The sequence below is a fragment of the Indicator indicator genome, chromosome 28 (genome assembly GCF_027791375.1).
Source record: "Indicator indicator isolate 239-I01 chromosome 28, UM_Iind_1.1, whole genome shotgun sequence".
Classification (NCBI taxonomy): domain Eukaryota; kingdom Metazoa; phylum Chordata; class Aves; order Piciformes; family Indicatoridae; genus Indicator; species Indicator indicator.
In genome coordinates this window covers 2,946,567-2,968,248 of record NC_072037.1, presented here as the reverse complement: position 1 = coordinate 2,968,248, position 21,682 = coordinate 2,946,567, and the positions used below count along the sequence as shown (strand labels likewise).

Here is a 21,682-nt window from a genome sequence, read left to right as displayed (position 1 = left end):
CTTTAATGATCTAATCCAGAAAATATTAAGTTAGAGTGAAATATTTTGAAGTGAGTGTGTGTTTGGTTTTTTTTCCCTAGTCTTCTGTTTGCTTGCTTCAGAACTTTAACGTAGCAAATTCTGAATGAGCTACATCTGAATAGCAAGTGCTGAACAAATGATGTGTTCCTGGCTGGTTTACAGAGCCTGAAGTGGCCAATGCAATGCCACAGAATCCCAGCGTGGTGGGGGTTGGAAGGGACCTCTGGAGACCACCCAGTCTAATCCCCTAAAGCAGGGCACCCACAGCAGCTTGCCCAGGAGCACAATGGCCAGGGGAGGTTGGAATCTCTCCAGAGAAGGAGACTCCACGACCTCTCTGGGCAGCCTGCTCCAGGACCCTCACACCAAAGAATTTTCTCCTGCTGTTCAAATGGACCTCCTGGGTTCCAGTTTGTGCCTGCTTTCCCCTTGTCCTGTGCCAAGGCACCACTGAGCAGAGTCTGGTCCAATCCTCTTGCCCCCCACCCTGTAGCTCTTGCTGAACACTGATCAGATGCCCTCTCAGGCTGCTCTTCTCCAGGCTAAACAGCCCCAGGGCTCTCAGCCTTTCCTCCTCAGAGATGCTCCAGGCCCATCAGCATCTTTGCAGCTGCCACTGAATTGTCTCTTTGGGAAGCCCACAACTGGACCTAGTTCTCCGGATGAGGCCAGACTGGGGCAGAGTAGAGGCAGAGGAGAACCTGCCTTGACCTGCTGGCCACAGTCATCTCAATGCATCCCAGGAGACCATTGGCCTTCTTGGCTGTGAGGGCACAGTGCTGGCTCATGGAGAACATTCCCAGGTCCTTCTTTTTTGGAGCTGTTTCTCCAGCAGGTCAGCCCTCACCTGGACTGGTGCAGGAGGCTATTCCTGCCCTGGTGCAGGACTCTGCTCTTGCCTCTGTTGAACTTAACAAGATCCCTCTGGCTTTCAGAAACAACCTCTTCAGCCCTTCCCTTCAGAAGGGAAGACTTGCAATGTCCCAGCTTTCCTTGGCACCATACCAGCCCACAACCTTCATTAAACTGAGCAACGTCCTCTTTCCCTCATCTTCCACATCTTCTTAAAAGAGGCTTTGTGAGGTCAGTGTAACCTGAGTGTAACACTGCCATGTGTCAAGGCTTTGATTGCAGGAAGCAAGGCTTCATTTATTATTCATCACAGAACCAAAAAGAAACCCAAAAACAACAACAACAACAACAAAAAACCCCAACATAAAATATACAATTTCAAACAAAAATATCATCCTTCAAAAGCACTTCTGGACTATCTGAACTGAGAGGTAACCACAGGAACCAAGCTCAAATGTGCTATAATCTTCTGTGCAGTGTGATTTCCATCACAGCTGCACATATTTTCACAGAAGGGCATCATGACATCTACTCCACCTAATCACACACCATGAGTAAGGGAAGCACGAGCAGCAGGGAAAAAAAAAAAAAAAGAAAAGAAAGAAGCTTCTGTAAAGCATCAGCCTCTAAAAACGTGACAATAACTGCTCCAGATGGCAGGAGTTAGTCTGCAAGTGAGGTGGTCTTTGCCTCCAGGTAGCACTGGGCATTGCAAACACTACTAGCAGGGAATCCCAGCGTGGTGGGGGGTTGGAAGGGACCTCTGGAGATCATCCAGTCCAACCCCCCTGCTAAAGCAGGGCACCCACAAGCAGTTTGCTCAGGATTGCAATGTCCAGGCAGGTTTAGAAACTCTCCAGGTTCTAAACTCCACAGCTAATCCCTTTTAAACTGCTTTCAACTTTATGCCACTTTTAAACTAAACAAACAAACAAACAAAAAGGAGAATCAGACTAGATTGAAGGAACAATTTTTTGACACTGAGGGTGGTGAGACCCTGGCCCAGCTTGCCCAGAGAGGTGGTAGATGAACCTATCCTTGGAAACATTCCAGTTGAGGTTGGTTGGGGCTCTGAGTAACCTGCTCCAGCTTCAGATGTCCCTGCTGACTGCAGAGGCATTGGACTGGATGACCTTTAAAGCTCCCTTCCAACCCAAACCATTCTATGGTTCTATGATCCCAGGGATATCAGAGCAGGCAGAGCTTTAAGTATCCACAAGAGAAATCACCCATGGGTGCAGATCAGCTGCAGAGTGGGATGAATGGTGAAGTTGTCTGGGCACACGCTGATTAAACAGAGAGCCCTGCCTTTGCCCAAGGGCAGAGCCAATCCCCCTCCTTCCCTGAAACCTGCTGCAGAGCAAATTCTCCTGCCACGCTGCAAGATTTAGATGTGATTGATGTCAAGTTTCAGATAACATTCAGGATAACTTTCCCATCTCAAACCAGTGTCATGGCCTGCTGGGCAGTTTCTGAACTGCATGACTCAGTTACTCTTGAGTGATTACAGCTACTCATTACAGCACTTTCAGGTCCTCCTCTGAGTGAAGGTGAAGAGCAGACCTCGTGGGGATGTGACAGTGGTGCTGGGAGTCATCAAGAATGCAGGACCTGCAAGGTCCTGCATCTGGGTCAGGGTAATCCCAAGCACTGATACAGGCTGCGCAGGGACTGGCTGGAGAGCAACCCTGAAGAAAAGATTTTGGGGGGTGCTGGGGGAGAAGAAGCTCACCAGGAGCCAGCAGTGAGCACTTGCAGCCCAGAGAGCCAAGCAGAGCCTGGGCTGCAGCAGGAGAAGTGTGGCCAGCAGGGCAGGGAGGGGATTCTCCCCCTCTGCTCCACTCTGCTGAGACCACACCTAGAGTACTGCATCCAGTTCTGGAGACTCTGCTACAAGAAGGATCTGGAGGTGCTGGAAGGTGTCCAGAGAAGGGCCATGAGGATGAGCAGAGACCTGGAGCTGCTCTGCTATGGAGACAGACTGAGAGACTTGGGGCTGTTCAGTCTGGAGAGAATAAGGCTCTGAGGAGACCTTCTTGTGGCCTTCCAGAATCTGAAGGGGGCTACAAGAAAGCTGGGGAGGGACTTTGTAGGGTGTCAGGGAGTGACAGGGCTGGGGGGGAATGGAATAAAGCTGGAAGTGGGGAGATTCAGATTGGATGTTAGGAAGAAATTCTTCCCCAGGAGGGTGGTGAGAGCCTGGCACAGGTTGCCCAGGGAGGTGGTGGAAGCCTCATCCCTGGAGGTCTTTGCAGCCAGGCTGGATGTGGCTGTGAGCAACCTGCTGTAGTGTGAGGTGTCCCTGCCCATGGCAGCGGGGCTGGAACTGGCTGATCCTTGAGGTCCCTTCTAACCCTGAGAGCTCTATGATTCTATGACCTCATCAGAGAAGAGGTGGGGCCCCCAGTACTCACAGAGGGCAGTGGTGAGCTTCTCTGGCTGGTCGTAGTGCACCATGGCGACGCAGAGCGTGTTGAGGGCCACCACGCAGAGGACAACCCAGTAGAAGCTCTGAGCTTTCACCATGCGCCGAATGAAGAAGCGAAACATCTTCTCTTTCCTCCTGAAGTAGGAGGAGCTCTCGTTCTTCCCACTCTTCAGACTGGCACGGGCAAAAGGAGACCCTGGGACAGAAAGGAGAGTCACCACACCACATGGCAGCAGGGGAGAGGCCAAGGGAACGCTCCTGGGCACGCAGGCTCTCTGCTGAGCACCAGAAACGCAGCTGAGCAGGAAGCACGGTGACTAATGGGCTGAGCAAGGGCATCTTGCTTGTGATGACATTGTGAGGGATGAAGGCTGGGGTTTCAGAACTTCGTGAAGGAATGCCCAGCTCCACCAGGTAGAGACAGAGGGCTGCCAACCCTTTGAAGCAATCGTGGTTGCTCTTCTTTAAGTTATGACTTTTGGGTTCCTGGTTGGCTGAAGGGACAGAGTGTACCAAGCATAGAAGTGTCTCTGCCCATGGTATGGAGCACACCCTCTGGGAGCTGAGTAGCAGCAAGAGGAGAGCTGGTCCCTCCTTCCCCTGCTCCAAGGACCAGCCAAAGACCCAACCCTTACTACTCAGTTGAGTGAATGATCCTTATTATATATTCTATATATTATATTGTCTATATTATAGACTTCATCTATTTTGACAGCAGAGGCCTCAGTCTGCTTCTACACACCACCTTTTGGGTGCAGCAACTCATTTGTGCCAATCCTGCCTTTCCTAGCTGCATTTCAACTCTTTGCAGCCCTAGAGAAGAGTCAAAGTTTTAGCAATAGGAAGCTGATGGAAGAAACAACTCTAAACGTGAGCTCTGCCCTGGTGGCAGCCAGCACTATTCAAACACACGATGAAAAGGGCACCTCCAGCCAGTGCTGAGGCAGGAGAAATCAGCACATGGGCAGTAACAGACACATGGGTCTGTTGGAGTCCCTCTGCCACAGCCACAGGTGCTGTTAAAGCATGAAAATTGTGACTGGCACAGGTTGTCCACTACCTGCTTCATGCTGTGCTGGCAACCCTTCAGAAACTGCTGGAGAACTTTGTTTCAGGGTGGTTCGTGGCATGGAACTATGCTATTTTCCTTCCCCATCATGGAAGGAGCATCCCAGCAGGTAGGGCTGAGCAGGATACATCTCATCTTCTCTTGGCCCAAGCAGCATTAGAGCAGATGACTTGCATGGGCTGTGGTTGGACATGGTTGAGATACATGAGCCAAGTGTTCTGGCTGTGGCAGCCAGAGTGTGCTTGCTTACATCAACGCTGAGGAGGGGTGGGGGTCTGCCCCTCTTCCGTCCTGCAATAACACTGAGCACAGCACCCATGCCAAGGATGAAGCACCCAGGTGTGCCAGCAATGGGCTCCCCAAGGCTCTCCAAGCCTCCCGACACACCTGCTGCACACCATCTCCCCAACAGGAGGCAACCCCCTGCTCCAGCTCACATTTCTGACCATCCACAAAAACACCAAAGGCAGAGCTGGCCCTGGCCGAGCTTTGAACCAGCTCCTTGCAGGAAGGCTCAGGGTGGTGGTGGTGTTCTCTGTTTGCTAATCCTCCCTTTGGCAGTTTCCTAGTGCTCATCTATTGCTTTAAGACAACAACATGAGCTGGGGGTTAAGATCTAGGCTGCACCACGTTGTGATGTTGTTTGGCAGGTGAAGACCTCTCAGATATTCAAGTCTATACAACCAGATTTTCAGTCTCAGATATTCAAGCCTATACAATCAGATTTGCAAAGGAATAGTCTGCTGCCCTTTATTCCCCTCTCTATTGGTCTTCCAGAAAAGAAAAGCAGTAGCATTTAAGCTGATCTGAGGCAGAAAACATCCCCTGCTCCAGCCTTTGCTGTCTGGCAACCAAAAGAGTGTCCTGTGCCTGGTCCAGTGTGGAGGGTGGGCAGCCAGAAGGAGCTAGCACCTACTGCTGCACACTCATGAGTGCAGAAAGAAAAGCTGAGAGTTAGGAGGAAAGCATAAAAGAAGTGTGAAGAACAACCCTGGGCAGCCCACTGGGAAGTGTTTACCCCTCTAGAGCTTTCTAATGCAATTAGAAGGCTCCTTGAGGTACTTGTGTTTGAATTAAAGTGCAACACATCCAGTCAATGCCCAGTGAGAGACCTGTGCTGCTCTGCTCTCATCTTCACCCTGCACTCAGTAATTATATTGTTAGCTCTTCCACACTCCTTCTGCTCCCATCAGCAAGGTATTATCCAAAAAAAAAAAAAACAAACCCCTCCAAAAAACCCCTCTTTTTCTCCAAAACATTCTTCCTGCATAATCACCCCAGTGATGGGATCTGTTTGTGTTGTGCAGAGCCTGCAGAAGTAGCTGCTTTATCCATTTGCTTCTTTCCTGTCTTGTTCCAATGAATCAAAACAAGAAGAACAAAAAAAAAAAATCAAAGCCACTTTTCCCAAGTGGGTGAACCACTTGCAGAAGGTGGAAAGCACTGCTGTTATTTTCCCTGCCATCTGCTCCCAAGACAGTTCCCAGCTCTGCATCAGATCATCCCCGAGTCCAGATGCTCCGTCATCCGTTGCCACCTGAAAGGCTGAATTCAAAGATCTGTTTGCATGGCATGGGTGCCCAGAACCTGGAGGGACTTGGATGTGGATGCAAAGATCTCATAATTATTGCAACTGGGAACAAGTGTTCCAAAAAAAAAAAAAAAAAAAAAAAACAAACCCAACAACAACAACAAAAAAATGATCATCCCTCGTTATCCATGCAGGGATCTGAGCTGCTCAGGATAAACCAATCCGAACCAAAAATGCACAGAATTGCTGCATTTTTGCCCTCTTTCAGCCCTCTCTCATAGAAGGCTCAGCAGTTTAACCACAAAACCTGGAGCCTGTTCAGCTTGGGGGGGAAGGGGAGAGGGGGTTGTGGCAGTTCAGCAGTGGGTAATGGTGTCACTTACATGCTAAGTAACATTCATTTTGTGCAATCAAGGTCTTCGTTTAAAGTGGAGGGAGGAGGGAAAAAAGATATCCAGCAGCAGCTGTGAACTCTTAATATGTTAATGCCAGATTGCCAAAGAGCATCTAAGGCACTCATGCTTGCAAGTGAACATGGACATGAGCTTTCAGATGTACTGCTTGTACTGCTCCTCTTAGGCATCCAGGATTTGCTGTTTAGTGGGAACTGGGGTGCCAAGACAGTTCTTTGGAAGAGAATGAGAACATCTGCTGCTTCAGCAGCAAAACCAAACAAAGAGGCAGACAATGGGCACAGGAATAAGTAAACCAGCTCACTCCAAAGCACTGAGGAAGATGTCTCCCCAGCAAGGCAGCAAGGAAAAGCCCATAACTAAAAAGGTCTTTCTGTTGATGTCCAAAGAGCTGCCCTTAGATGAGGTGCTGTGTGCTCAGAGCCTGCCTGCTGTAGTAAAGCTCAGAGCTTCTCCTGCCTCTCCACTTGGCAGCATCTCAGGAGGGATGAGCTCTCTGTTAGCTGCAGAGCTTGCAGCACCTCTGTGGCCTGACAGGGTCTTGCTCTCCAGGGCTGAAGACACCAAGCTCACACCATCAATGCTGCTCTCTGAAGGATCCCCCACTCCACACTGGAGATATGGGGGATGCTGCATGCACACTGCTGTGGATCTCCAAAAACGTGGAGAATTGCTTCAAGACCTTCTTCTAAAGCAAGGATGAGAACCAGGACCACTGCCCAGCATTTCCCAGTAACTCTTCACATGGCAAAGGCTGCAAAACCCAACCCTGTGCATTAGTGGCAGACCCCCTAAGTGTCCCCTTCCTCTCCATCCCACAGCAGATGAGGCTTAGCAGGATCATTTGATGCATTTAGGCTTCATTAGCATAAATGAACATATTCCAAGCAGAACCAGGGCATGGCCAACACAGCAGGGGTTCTGCAGGCATTTTGGCAGGGCTCTCTGGAAGGGTTGCAGCAGCATGCAGCAGCTGAGCAGAGCAGCCTGGGGGAGAGGGTGAAGCCAGAAAGCCATTTCCTTGGGGAAGTTGAGTGCTGCTGCAGGAGCAGTGACAATTTTCCTTTTCTTGAAGGTGCAGCTTCTGGAGCAAAGGAGTCTCTCAGAGGGAACATGGCATGAACAGGTTTAGGTGGAGCTCTGAACCTCGGGGGAGTGCGAAGCCAGTACTCACCAACGGAGCAAATGTCTGTGAAATGGTCCTCACCTTCTTCAGCATGAATCAGGTCATTTTTGCTCTTCTTTATTGCAGCTCTTTTCAACACTGTGTGCAAATGAAAGAGAAAAGGCCCCGTGAGCACTCAGAGGGGATTCTCTCTCCCCCTCCCAGCGTTTCTTTCCCAGTGCCAGCTTAAAGCTCTCACGCAAGGGTGAGCTGGAGCACATCAGACAACCTTGCAGGGCCTTTGCATGCTGTGATGCCAGGTTTGTTTATTTTTGACCTTCCAGATGGGGAAGGTTTGCCAGGTGCAGGGCTGCAAGCCTAAATGCTTCACCTCAGCAGATGCAGGAGGGTGGGGGAGTCCCTGCAGCCGCTGGACCTTTTAGCACAGCAGAAAGACTCTGTGATCCTGCCCAGCCTTTCTTAGCCCCAGTGGATTCTGAGTTGAGTGCTTCTGTCCATTAAAGACATTAATGCTGGTTACAATGGGCACCATTAAGGAGGCAGCATTCACAGTGCTCCAGTAGACAGAGATGCCTTAAGGAGCAGAAAGGGCACGGTGAGAGCAAGTGCCACAAATCACTGGAGAGAGGCTTAATAGCAGCCACTGCACACCTCCTGCCCTCTGGGGAGGACTTAGCTCTTTGCAAACACACTCTGGTGTCCAACAGCACCTTTGGTGGGGAGGGAAAACGTTGCTACATCATTGAAGGCTGGAGCACCTCTCGTGTAAGGCTGAGTTGGGGCTGTTCAGCCTGGAGAAGAGAAGGCTCCAGAGAGACTTTAGAGCAGCCTTCCAGTACTTGAAGGGGCTCCAGGAGAGCTGGGGAAGGACTTTTGACAAGGACTTGTGGTGACAGGATGAGAGGCAATGGATTGAAGCTGGAGGAGGGGAGATTTAGACTGGAGGTTAGGAAGAAATTCTTGAGAGTGAGGGTGGGGAGACACTGGAACAGGTTGCCCAGGGAGGTCATGGATGTCCTCTCTCTGGAGGTGTTCAAGGCCAGGTTGAATTAGTGAAAGGTGTCCCTGCCCATGGCATGGGAGTAGGAACTGGATGATCTTTAAGGTCCTTTCCAACCCAAATCATTCTATGAATCCATGAATTTGTACTGGGGTAAACCCTGTCTAACATCTTGATCAATGGTCTGGATGAAGGGATTGAGGGCATCCTTAGCAAATTTGCAGAGGACACCAAGCTGGGTGGGAATGTTGCTCTGCTGGAGGGTAGGAGGCTCTGCAGAGGGATCTGGACAGAGCAGATTGATGGCTCAAGCCCAGCTGTATGCATTTTAATAAGGTTAAATGCCAGGTTCTGCACTTTGGCCACAACAATTCCATGAAAACTCAGGGAGAAGTAGCTGGAAAGCTGCTCAGCAGAGAGAGGTGTGCCCAGGTGGCCATGAATGCCAACAGCCTCCTGGCCTGGATCAGCAATAGGGTGAACACAAAAGCAACAGGGCAGTGATTGTCCCCCTGTACTCAGCACTGGTGAGGCCACACCTCAGCTACTGGGTACAGTTTTGGGCCCCTCACTCCAAGAAGGACATTGAGGTGCTGGAGGTTGTCCAAAGAAAGGCAACAAAGCTGGTGAAGGGCCTGGAGAACAGGTCCTGGGAGAAACAGCTGAGGGACCTGGGGTTGTTTAGGCTGGAGAAAAGGAGGCTGAGGGAAGACCTTCTGACTCTTCAACTCCCTAAAAGGAGGCTGGAGCCAGGTGGGGGTTGGTCTGTTCAACCAAGCATCAAGTGATAGAACAAGAGGAAATGAGACCTCAAGTTGCACCAAAGGGAGGTTTAGGTTGGATGTTAGGAAGAATTTCTTTGCCGAAAGGGTTCTCAGGCATTGGAAGAGGCTGCCCAGGGAGTCCCCACCCGTGGAGAGGTTTAAGAATTATATAGACATAGTGCTTAGGGATATGGTTTAGTGAAGGATTTGTCAGTGTTGGGTAACAGTGGGACTCAATGAACTTCAAGGTCTTTACCAATCTGGGCAATTCTGTGACCCTGTACTCAACAGGGAGACAGAACTGCAGCTTAAGGCTCGGAGAGGTCTGCACTGATGGCCCTATGCACAAAGGGTAAGGTGGGAACAGCGAGGAGGCTGCTCCCATCACCACCTACCTGCACAACCTCGAGAACTAGCAGAAGAAAATAGGTAGGTTGAGAACAGTTTTGTCACAGCTTCAAGACACACAGTAACTAAGCACCGTTTGCTCTCAGCAGTAAGACACCCCACGGTGTGGTGATACAGACTGTTCAAGTAGGCACACACAGCAAACCCACTCACTCTGCAGCGACTGCCCTGGGGGTGGGCTCCTACCAGAGGATCCCCTCACCCTACACAAATCTCCCTGCCTCACCCTACACAAATCTCCCTGCCTCACCCTACACAAACCTCCCTGCCTCGACAGCGAAACGGATGCGCTCCCTCCTCCGCAGCCGAGGAGAGCCTCACTGCTTTTGTCACCTCGAGGAAACACCCAGAACATCACCCAGGTTTGGAGAGGCTTAGAGAGGAGAGGATGATCTGAACCTGTGCTCTGGATCCAGTTTTCTGTTGTTTGGTTTTGGTTGTTTTGGATTTTTTTTTTTTTTTTCAAATTACCACTTTTGCTCTTTCCTTCCCCACCCAGAATTATCTGAATCTTCAGCCCTAACTTTTGGGTCCTTCAGCCTGCATCTATCCCAGTACGGTTCCAGCACGCCCAGGGCCATCCCCAGCAACTAGAACATAACCAGCCCTGAGAGTGAAGTTACATGACACTCCATGGCATGAGTTGAGCATCTTCTTCTTTATCTCCTTCCCCAAAACACTCCTGCATGTGTTTAGCAGTTAGCTTGTACCATCTCAGCAGGCACCTTGGCTGTAACCTCCTCTTTTATGGAGTGTAAGGCAGTTTACCACCATAGATGTGGGCAGCTCCATACCAGCTGGCCTCATGACTGGGGATATCGATGGGCTCCTTTAGCTTACTGGCACAGAGGGAGCCTTAGCATACCTGGGCCTGTGCTCCACAGCCTGCACCCACCTCTAGTCTGCTTACACCACTCAGCTTGGTCAGGTATTGGAACAGGTTGCCCAAGGAGGTGGCGGAGTCACCATCCCAGGAGATGTTCAAGAAATGTGTGGACATGGCGCTTCAGGACATGGTTTAATGGCCATGGAGGTGTTGTGTTGATGATCTCGGAGGTCTTTTCCAACCAGATGCTCGTTTCAGCTCCAGACTAACAGCCCTGGCTGCACCCAGGTGCTGGCCAACCTTCCCCGGCGCACACACCCCCAGGCGCTCGCTCGCACGCACCAAGACTTGCCAAGCACACCTCAGCCCTGACCTTCTTCAGCCCCAACTCTTCCATCCCCGAGACCTCCTCGAGCACAGGTCACCACGCTGGCCAAGCTGGGCTAGTGGCTGGGTGCCTGATGTCCCGAGGAGCCGCGGGGCTCGGAGCGAGGTGTTCAAAGCATCGGCGGTGACCTGGGCACGGGGGGCTGCGGGGAGAGGCCCTGTCCCGGCTAAGCCCCTGGTGATTTGCAATCCACTCACTGTTGTAGCTGCTGCCGCTGCTAGTCTCTGCCGGCGCCGTGCCGTGCTGGATCGGCCCTTCCGAGGCGGCCCTCCCTGACAGTGAATGGGAGGAGAAAAAAAAAGAGGAAGGAAAGGGAGGGGAGGGGAAAGGAGGAGACATGGGAGGACGAAAGATGGTCAGAAAAGGGAGAGGGAAGAATCTTTAACTGAGCTTTGACTGGCTGCCGCATCCTAAGAGCTCTCATGGGTCTGGAGGCACAGGGAGAGCAGTCCCCGTGGCCTCGCAGCTCGGTGCCTCCAGCCAGCCTGCAGAGCTAGGGTCACACGTCGGAAGGTAGGATCACCACACCCTGTTATGTCTTACTGCTTACAAGTAACAGGGGTCTTAGTCTCGTTGTCAAATCCGTTTGGAAGCCTCAGTTCGGAGCCCTGCCTTCTCTCGGTCACTGCATTTCTCCTCTGACATCCGCTCTGCAGCCTACCCCCGCCAACGCCTGCCAGCGGGCACAGCCCAGCCCTGCCGGGCAGAGGCTGAGGGCTGTCCCCCGTCACGCTGCGGTCCCACAGGCAGCGTAGGGACCGGCCGACCCCGAGGGCAGATCCCCTTCCCAGGATGGTGTGTCACATAACTGCTCATCAGCCACCTGCAACCTCAAAAAGCCCAATTCGGGGGGGAAAAAAATAAAAGGGACTTTTGTAGCCCAAGTGGTGCCAAGTGCATGCAGAGCGTGGTCCTCACACCCTTCTGGTGACAACAGAAAGCCATGGCAGTGTGCAGCAGGTGAACCTCTCACGTGGCACTGGAGGAAAACTGCACAGCAAAAGGACCTACCGTCCAGAGGAGACTTCTCTTCTGCGTTCTTATCTTCCTCTGCCAGCATGACCTCCTCTGGAAAAGGAAAAACAGCAAGGTTCAGCCTCACATTTAGCACATCTCCACTCACAACCCAGCTCAGCTGGCGGCATCTCTGCCAGCTGCCACCAACCTTATCCCATTCTATCACCCAGTTACACCAAGTCTCTGGAGGAAGGTGTGGTTCAGTCATGTTCTGCTGGGTAGGAGGTCAGACAGACCACTGGAAGTCTGTAGCACTTCCTCCATGACTTCCCTTTCACAATTCATCACCCACTACTCTTTATTTACCCAGCTATCATCTTCTGGAGACCAAGACCCTTCCTTCAGACCCAAGAAAGACCACAGATCTCCACAAGCCAGAGGAGGACCCTCCTGCCCAGCCACTCTGGAGACCAGCCACAGGTTGAGAAGTGAAAGATGCTCTACACCCACACTGCTCTTCTGTCTCCATCAATAAGATCAGGATCCAGCCCATGGGAAAGGGATCTGTGTCTCATGGCACAGGGTAAGCCAGGCAGGGCCAGCTGCTGTGTGTCAGCTGTGGCACAGCACAGGAGACAGAATGTCCCTAGATAGCTACCATGTCACTGTCCAAATAAAATCCACAGCAAGCTTCCCATGGGGCAGTCCTGGCTGGCAGAGCTCAGGCTGTGTGATATATACAGGAACACCACCATGAGGTTTCCATTCCTGTGTCACTCACCTCCAAAACACAAGTTTATAGTTTCCTACAGTAAAAGAATTCAGAAAACACTGAAAAAAACCCCCAAAACCAACCTCCCCAAATTGACTCATTTTTATATGCATGAAAGACAACCAAATTCCCTGAAGCTCCACCAGGCAAACATCATCCCCCACAAGTCCATCTGCAGTAAAAGCCACACTGCACCAGTGCTGGAAACCAGAGTGTTCACTCAGCCTGAGCCACAGAATCACAGGGCTTGGAAGGGACCTGTGGAGATCATCCAGTCCAGACCACCTAGCAGAGCAGGTTCACCCAGGCAGGTTGCCCTGAATGACTAAAGCAGGGCACCCACAGCAGCTTGCCCGGGATCACAATGGCCAGCTGGGTTTGGAAGCTCTCCAGAGAAGGAGGCTCCACAGTCTCTCTGGGCAGCCTGCTCCAGGTCTCCAGCACCCTCACATCAAAGAGGTTTCTCCTCCTGTTCAGATGGAACTTCCTGGGTTGCAGTTTGTGCCCAGTGCGCCTTGTCCTGTAGTTGGGCACCAATGAAAGAAGACTGTCCCCATCCTCCTGACACCCATTGAGAAAATCCCCTCTCAGTCTTCTCTAAGCTAGTCAGCTCCAAGCCCTTCAGCCTTTCTTCATGAAAGAGATGTTCTAGTGCCCCAGTCATCCTCATAGCCCTTTGCTGTACCCTGTCCTTCACCTGGGGAGCCCAGAACCGGACACAATACTCCAGATGTGGCCTCACCAGTGCAGAGTAGAGGAGGAGGAGAACCTCCCTCCACCTGCTGGCCACAATCTTCTTACTGCACCCCAGGACACCATTAGCCTTCTTGGCTACAAGGGCACATTGCTGGCTCATGGTGAACTTCTCCACCATGATCCCCAGGTCTTTTTCCACAGAGCAGGTCAGCCCTCACCTGTACTGGTGCAGGGGTCTTCCTCCCCAGGTGCAGGACCCTACACTTACCCTTGTTGAACTCCATGAGGTTCTCCATGGAGCCCAATTCTCCAGCCTGTCCAGGTGACACTGGATGGCAGCACAGCCTGACAGGGTGCCAGCCACCCCTCCCTGCTTTGTGTCATCAGCAAACTTGCTGAGGGTCCACTCCATCCCTTTCTCCAAGTGGTTGATGAATATACTGAAAAGGGTTGGACCCTGGGGAACACCTCTTGTTCAGGACCTCCACCTAGACTCTGTGCCACTGACCACAACCATCTGAGCTCTCTCCTTCAGTCAGTTTTCAATCCACCCCACGGCCCTTTCATCTAAACCACACAGATTTTAGCTCCATCCTGCAAAATTCCATGAGGATTTTCTGAAGGACAAGCTGAAGCAAATGAAATATTGAGTTGGCAGCTGGTTGCCTGCACACTCCCTTGTATCATTACAAATGACAGGTTCCTTCACATGCTTGACACAGATGTAATTTGGGATCTTATTAAAACATCTGACACTGTGTTCCCACCAAATTTTGCTTTGAAGTCCGTTTAAGCCAGCCTAGATGGAAGGCTAACTGAAAACTGAAAGGAAATCCAAACAAACCATAGGCCAAACATCAAAGTGTGGAGCTGAAACCCCTCTAGAAGAGCACCACAGGGATCAGCACCACCACACAAGTCTTATATAAACCTCTATATTAATCATCTGGGAAAGAGAGTGAATGATACCTTAATAAGACAGCAAGTTGAGGAGGCTGAAAAATTACACCCAGGCCTGAAGACTGGAAACCCAAAGAGCAGAGCAGAATCACAGAATGGTCTGAGTTGGAAGAGACCTCCAAAGGTCATCCAGTCCAAGCCCCTTTACAGTCAGCAGGGACATCCTCAACTAGATCAGGTTGCCCAGAGCCCTATCAAGCCTCACTTTGAATATCTCCAGGGATGAAACCTCAACCACCTCCCTGGGCAACCGGTTCCAGTGTTCCACTACCCTCATGGTAAAGAACTTGTTCTTAACATCCAATAATAAGAAAGTGCAAAGTAGTGCAGCAGAGACATGAGGAAAGAAGAGCCAAGAGAGGGCTAAAAATGTCAGGAGAGCTAAAAACCTGCATTTCAAAAGGCATGGAATGCTTCCCCAAATCCTCAAGCCAATACAATTCAGGTGTTTTCCAGGTTTTCTCAAGTTTCAAGTGAAATGTGCTTCAAGAGACTTTCCACAGAATCACAGAATGGTAGAGGTTGGAAAGGACCTCTGAAGATCATCGGGTTCATACCCCCTGCCAGAGCAGGATCACCTAAAGCAAGTCACACAGGAATATGTTCAGGCAGGCCATGAAAATCTCCACAGATGGAGACTCCACCACCTCTCTGGGCAGCCTGTTCCAATGCTCTGCCACCCTCACAATAAAGAAGTTCCTCCTCATGTTTAGATGGACCTTCCTATGTTCAGGTTTATGTCCATAACTTTTTGTCCTGTCACTGGGGAGCACTGAGAAGAGCCTGGCCCCATCTTCCTGACACCCACCCCTTAGATACTTATAAGAATGGATAAAATCCCTCTCAGCCTCCTCTTCTCCAAGGTAAGCAGCCCCAGTAGTTTTGTCTTTCTGGTAATTGATAGATTCATAGAATGGTTTGGGTTGGAAAGGACCTTTAAGGTCTTTGTGGGGGTGCTGGGGGATGAGAAGCTCACCAGGAGCCAGCAGTGAGCACTTGCAGCCCAGAGAGCCAAGCAGAGCCTGGGCTGCATCAGCAGAAGTGTGGCCAGCAGGGCAGGGAGGGGACTCTCCCCCTCTGCTCCACTCTGCTGAGACCACACCTGGAGCACTGCATCCAGTTCTGGAGCCTCTGTTACAAGAGGGCTATGGACATGCTGGAAGGTGTCCAGAGAAGGGCCATGAGGATGAGCAGAGGGCTGGAGCTGCTCTGCTATGAGGAGACACTGAGAGAGTTGGGGTTGTTCAGTCTGGAGAAGAGAAGGCTCTGAGGTGACCTTCTTGTGGCCTTCCAGTGTCTGAAGGAGGCTACAAGAAATCTGGGGAGGGACTTTTTAGGCTATGAGGGAGTGACAGGACTGGGGGGAATGGAACAAAGATGGAAGTTGGGAGATTCAGACTGGAGGTGAGGAAGAAGTTGTTGCCCATGAGAGTGGTGAGAGCCTGGAATGGGTTGTCCAGGGAGGTGGTTGAGGCTCCATCCCTGGAGGTGTTTGCAGCCAGGCTGGATGAGGCTCTGGCCAGCCTGATCCAGTGTGAGGTGTCTCTGGGCATGGCAGGGGGTTGGCACTGGCTGATCCTTGTGGTCCCTTCCAACCCTGACTGATTCTATGATTCTATGATCTAGTTCTATCCCTCCTGCCATGGGCAGGGACACCTCCCACTTGCCCAGGCTGCTGGTCACCTCACACAGGCAGCTGCCCTTTCTCGTTGATGCAGAAGTCTTTCCCCAGCTGTACCAATGGCCTTGTGGCTCTCTTTCCTCTACAGAAAGCTGCAACCTGAGGATGATAAAGCTTTGTCTTGTCAAGGAGTGGCATTCAAGTTACAGTGAGCTGGAAGAGAGAAGTTAAACCCATCCCCAAAGCCTGCTTCCTCCAGAAGAAAAGAACCACTCCAAATCGGTGCTGTGTGACAGAGATGGACTTGGAAAGAATTAAAATGCAAGGGACATGCAACTTGATTAGCTCTGAACTGAGAGACTTCCAGGATCTGAGCAGAAGTGTTCTTGAAATGATGCATGTCCTTGTAAGATAAGAGAAACAGCTTCAAAAGAACGGTTGAGGGGCTTAAAAGGGCTTTACTCTGTGCAGAGAACTTCTAGTTCTCCACCCTCCCCTGGAAATGCAGTAAGGCAGCCTAAGAGTTGCTACAGCTTGGAGGAGTTCAGTGGAGAAAGCAGCAGTGGTAAAATCAATTGCATGGATCACATTGCTTTTGCATTCACCTGAAAGGCAAATTGACCACCTCCTGCCTTCACACAGAGCCCAAAGCAAGCAGGGAGAGAAGAGCAGGGCCTGTCCAGGACACAGCAGGTGGAACAGGATGGGGGTTGCTCCTCCCTAAGACTTTAGTTGATATTGGTTGAACTGAAGAAGAGTACTGAGTACCTTGGGTGCTGTGTCCAGTTCTGGGCTCCTCAATTTAAGAAGGATGTTGAGATACTTGAACATGTCCAGAGAAGGGCAACAAAGCTGGGGAGGGGTCTGGAGCACAGCCCTGTGAGGAGAGGCTGAGGGAGCTGGGGGTGTTCAGCCTGGAGAAGAGGAGGCTCAGGGCAGACCTTATTGCTGTCTACAACTACCTGAAGGGAGGTTGTAGCCAGGTGGGGTTTGGGCTCTGCTCCCAGGCAAGCAGCAGCAGAACAAGAGGACACAGTCTCAAGCTGTGCCAGGGGAGGTTTAGGCTGGAGGTGAGGAGAAAGTTCTTCACATAAAGAGTAATTGGCCATGGGATATGCTGCCCAGGGAGGTGGTGGAGTCCCCATCCCTGGAGGTGTTCAGAAAAGGATTGGATGTGGCACTTGGAGCCATGGTTTGGTTAGTCATGAGGTGCTGGGGGATAGGTTGGGGTGGATGGTCTCTGAGGTCTTTTCCAACCTGGTTGATTCTATGATTCTAAGAGGTCTTTGGGGAAGGCAATTGTTGGGTTGTGCCTAGAGGAGCAACACAACATGAAGCATTGCTTCACTTCTAGTGGTGGGAAGAGTTGGCCCAGCTGAAGAATTCACTAAAGACCAGACATTTGACTTTATTCTTCAGGATTAAGATTACAGCTTGGTTTTTCCTGATCCATACAGCTCACTCCTAAGTGATGCACAGAGTCAATGTTTTATGAGCTTGACATAGACTCATGGAATCATATTGGTTGTAAAAGACCTCTAAGATTGAGTCCAACCATCCACCCACCACCACTGTGGCCATCAAACCATGTCCCAAAGTGCCATGGCCACACTTTTCTTCAACACCTTCAAGGATGGGGACTCCACCACCTCCTTGGGCAGCCTGTTCCAATCCCTGACCCCTCCTGAAGCAAAGATTTTTTCCTACTCTCCAACCTAACCCTTCCTTGGCACAATTTCAGGCCATTTCCTCTCAATCTATCACCTGAGACTAGGGAGAAGAGACCAACCCTCACCTCACTGCAACCTCCATGGCAACTACCATATGAATTTTTGGCCTAAATTTGTGAGATGCCAGAAACTATAGTAATTGCTCATTGCTGGTTTTATAAGACTAAAAAGTATTATAGATTTGAAGACACTTGCAGATTTCTATGTCATTCAAGGCTGCACAACATTTCTTAGTGACATCCTCAAAGAGACACTACTGAGAAAACCTTCCTTGCTTAGTCTTGGCCTCATGATATGGAATTTTACATGAATCATAGAATGGTCCAGGCTGGAAAGGACCTCCAAAGGTCATTCAGATCAACCTCCTCACAGTCAGCTGTGACATCACCAACTGGATCAGGTTGCCTCACCCTGAATATCTCCAGGGAAGGGGCCCCAGCCACCTCCTTGGGCAACCTGTTCCAGTGTTTCACCATCCTCATGATGAAGAACTTCCTGATATCCAATCTAAATCTGCTCTTCTCTAGTTTGAAGCCATTGCTCCTCATCCTGTCCCTGCAGACCTTTGCAAACAGTCTCTCCCCATCCTTTCTGTAGCTCCCTTCAGGTACTGGAAGGTTGCTATCAGGTCTTCCTCTTCTCCAGGCTGAACAACCCCAGCTCCATCAGCCCGTCCTGTTACCTCAACTGAAAATACCTGCACCCTCCTGAGCACCCTAATTATTCATCCTTCAACATGCAGCTAAGAAGTAAAGCTACAAACTTCATACCTGGCCTCTGTATCATCCTGAGTGAAGAAAGTCAATTCAAACTCTAAGGAAATTGGTCAGACTGTGGGTTGAATTTGCCTTTCATGCCATGCACATCTAAATTCAGCACTTCAGCACATTATCTCTGTTATAATTTCCCCTTTCATTCCCCAGCCCTTTGTTAAGACGTCATTTGTGAAGCACATCCTCAATTAAAGCTTCCTGTCTGAAGTGTAGCTCACACAAGTATTTGCACATTAAGGTTTCAAACACCTTGCTACAGATCCCTCAAGCAGATATGCTGCTGACTATCAAACAATCCACATTTAAACCAGCTTCAGCTAGTTTCACAGAATCTTAGAATGGTTTGGGTTGGAAGGGACCTTAAAGGTCATCCAGTTCCAACCCCTCTGCCATGGGCAGGGACACCTCACACTTTGAGGTTGCTCAAAACCTCATCCAGCCTGGCCTTGAGCACTTCCAGGGATGAGACATCCACAACTTCTCTGGGCAACCCATTCCAGTGTCTCACCACCCTCATATTAAAGAACTTCTTGCTAATGTCCAATCTAAAGCTGCCCTACTCTGCTTTTAAAACCATTGCCCCTGCTTTGTTTCAGCTTCAGCCCCACTCCTGATTGATCAATAATGAGCTGGCAGCAAAGCCTTTAAGCTGTGCCAAGGTATCTCCTTGAAAACTACCCAGATACATTTAATTCATATTTTCTTCCCCTTTTATTCTTTTATTTCAGCAGTGGAAAAGGAAAAAAAAAATTATCAAAGCACCCCCAGAAAAGCAGAAACAGGTCAAAGTCAGTTACTCAAGGGGCAGGTTGTTAAAGCTGTTTCATTCTCCTAACACCAAGACATTAGACCAGGTCTGGAACTTGCTCCAGTCAACACTTCAGAGTTAAAAAACAAAGCCCCACTGTTTTCTTCTGGAGGACTAAAGAGTCTACAGTTTCAACAGAAGAAAGGGTTGCTAGCAAACAAGCCCAAAATTTTATCTCCTTAGTGCAATACACACAGCAAGAGATAATACAACCTTGGTCAGGTCACAAAGGGTGCAGGCTGTGAGGAACATTAATGGTACTCAAGAGTGGTCAATAAATGATGAGGCCAATGCTAAATTAAAGCCACTGCTGGCAAATGGGACATAATGTACACGTGAAGGGGTGATCTCAGGCACTCAAATCATTTCCTTAGTCCTCAACCAGCTCTTGAGGTCAAAACCTGAGCGCTAGCAACAACAGGAAAACCTTTTTTACAGCTCCAGCAACTACTCACAATATAGCATCATAGAATTAACCAGATTGGAAGAGACCTCCAAGATCATCCAGTCCAACCTATCACCCAGCCCTAAGCAATCAACCAGACCATGGCACTAAGTGCCTCATCCAGGACCCTCTTAAACATCTCCAGGGATGGTGACTCCACCACCTCCCCAGGCAGCACATCCCAATGGGCAAAACAACACAGAGAAAAATCAAACACAGACCTTAGAGCAGCCTTCCAGTACCTGAAGGGAGCTATAGGAAAGCTGAAGAAGGATTGTTACAAGGGCCTGTGGTGATAGGACAAGGGGCAATGGTAGGAGCAGGGTAGATTTAGGGTGTTAGGAAGAAGTTCTTTATTACAAGGGTGATGAGACACTGGGAAGGTTCTCCACAGAAGTTGTGGAATCCTCATCCCTGGAAGACCAGACTGGATGAGGCTTTGAGCAACATGATCTAGTGGAAGGTGTCCCTGCCCATGACAGGGAGTTGGAACTAGATGATCTTTAAAGTCCCTTCCAGCACAAGCCATTCCATGATTCTCTGATTTAATCAGATTAAGATGCCACTCAAAAGGAGCTTTCCACACTTCTTACCCTGCATCAAAAATAAATGAGGAAAGAAAAGAAAACAACAAACAAAATGTTGAAGGAGAATACTACAAATGTGAGAAGCCTGGAGAGGCTTCCATGGGATGAGGGTCTTGAGCAGATCAGTTCTGCTTGCTTTAGAGCAGAAAAAAAAAAAAGAAAAGAAAAAAAAGAAAATGAAACAAGGTAGAGAGAGCTCAGGGAAGGGAAAGTAATGAAAACAAATTGGATATGCACTCCTGAGTGCTTCCTCTTGCTTCAGAAAGGCAACATTTACAATCAAGGACAGGACACTGCTGGCTTGGGTTGGTGTTTAAAAATCAAACCAACTGCTAACATGTGGAAGTCCTTTCTGCAGTGAGGTCTAGGTTTAAAAAGAATTAGATATTCTAATGAATAATGACAGAATCACCAAATCCCAGGTGGAAGACTCTGGAAATCACCTAGTCCAGCCCTCCTGCTAAAACAGGGCACCCACAGCAGCTTGCCCAGGATCACAGTGTCCAGGTGGATTTGGAATCTCTCCAGAGAAGGAGACTCCACAACCTCTCTGAGCAGCCTGCTCCAGGGCTCCAGCACCCTCACACCAAACAAGTTTCTCTTCCTGTTCAGGTGGAACCTCCTGGGTTCCAGATTGTGCCCTTGTTCTGTCCCTGGGCACCACTGATAAGAGTCTGGCCCCAGCATCTTGCCCCTCACCCTTTAGCTCTTGCTGAGCGTTGCTCAGATCCCCTCTGGGGCTGCTCTTCTCCAGGTTCAGCAACCCCAGGGGCTCTCAGCCTTTGCTCCTCAACAGAGCTGCTCCTCAGCACCTGCATAGCCTCTGCTGCACTCTCTCCAGTAGCTCCCTGTCTCTCTTGAAGAGGGGAGCTCAGAACTGGATACAATACTCAGTAATAACAAAATCCTCCAGAGTCACATCAGAGCAGACCACCGGGAGCTTTAGCTCTTTATGCACACAGCTTATTACAGCTCACTGCCTGGGGTTGCCACAAGAGATTTCTGTAGGTGCTGAACTGTCTGGGATTGCTCTCCCTGGCTGCTTTCTTCCTTCCACCCAAGCAGTTTGCTTTGGTCATTGCCCCATGGCCGTGGACAAGGAAGAGTCATTCTCTAGTTTACAAAACCATCATCATTTCATAGCTGAAAGTCAAGTAAAACAGAAATGGGAAAGCCCCAGGGACAGCAGAGTCTTGAATTTCAGCATCTCAATTCTAAACACTTGATTCTCCTGAGCAGGGCCAGAGGAGGCCGCAGCAATTCTGGCAGGGCTGGAAGCCCTCTGCTGTGAGGCCAGGCTGAGAGAGTTGGTGGTGTTCAGCCTGCAGAAGAGAAGGCTCCAGGGATATTTTCTGATGACCTTAAAAGGGAAAAAAGCTGGGGACAGAGTTTTGAGCAGAGCCTGCTGTGACAGGACAAAGGGTGATGGTTGGACACTAAAGGAGGCAGATTCAGAGAGGGAAGAGCTGTTTTACCCTGAGGGTGGTGAGGTTCAGGCCCAGGTTGC

At 50.1% G+C, this 21,682-nt stretch overlaps 1 protein-coding gene across 1 annotated transcript in view; it reads right to left on the bottom strand.

The window, feature by feature from the left end:
• CACNA1B (calcium voltage-gated channel subunit alpha1 B) overlaps nucleotides 1–21,682 on the bottom strand; it is a 437,648-nt gene that overhangs the window by 191,472 nt on the left and 224,494 nt on the right. Inside the window, exons 9-12 of the mRNA XM_054393221.1 lie at nucleotides 11,838–11,894; nucleotides 11,024–11,098; nucleotides 7,489–7,578; nucleotides 3,288–3,497 (exon numbers count right to left, since the gene is read on the bottom strand). Coding sequence (XP_054249196.1) covers nucleotides 3,288–3,497; nucleotides 7,489–7,578; nucleotides 11,024–11,098; nucleotides 11,838–11,894 — 432 coding nt within the window. The remainder of the gene's footprint in view (nucleotides 1–3,287; nucleotides 3,498–7,488; nucleotides 7,579–11,023; nucleotides 11,099–11,837; nucleotides 11,895–21,682) is intronic.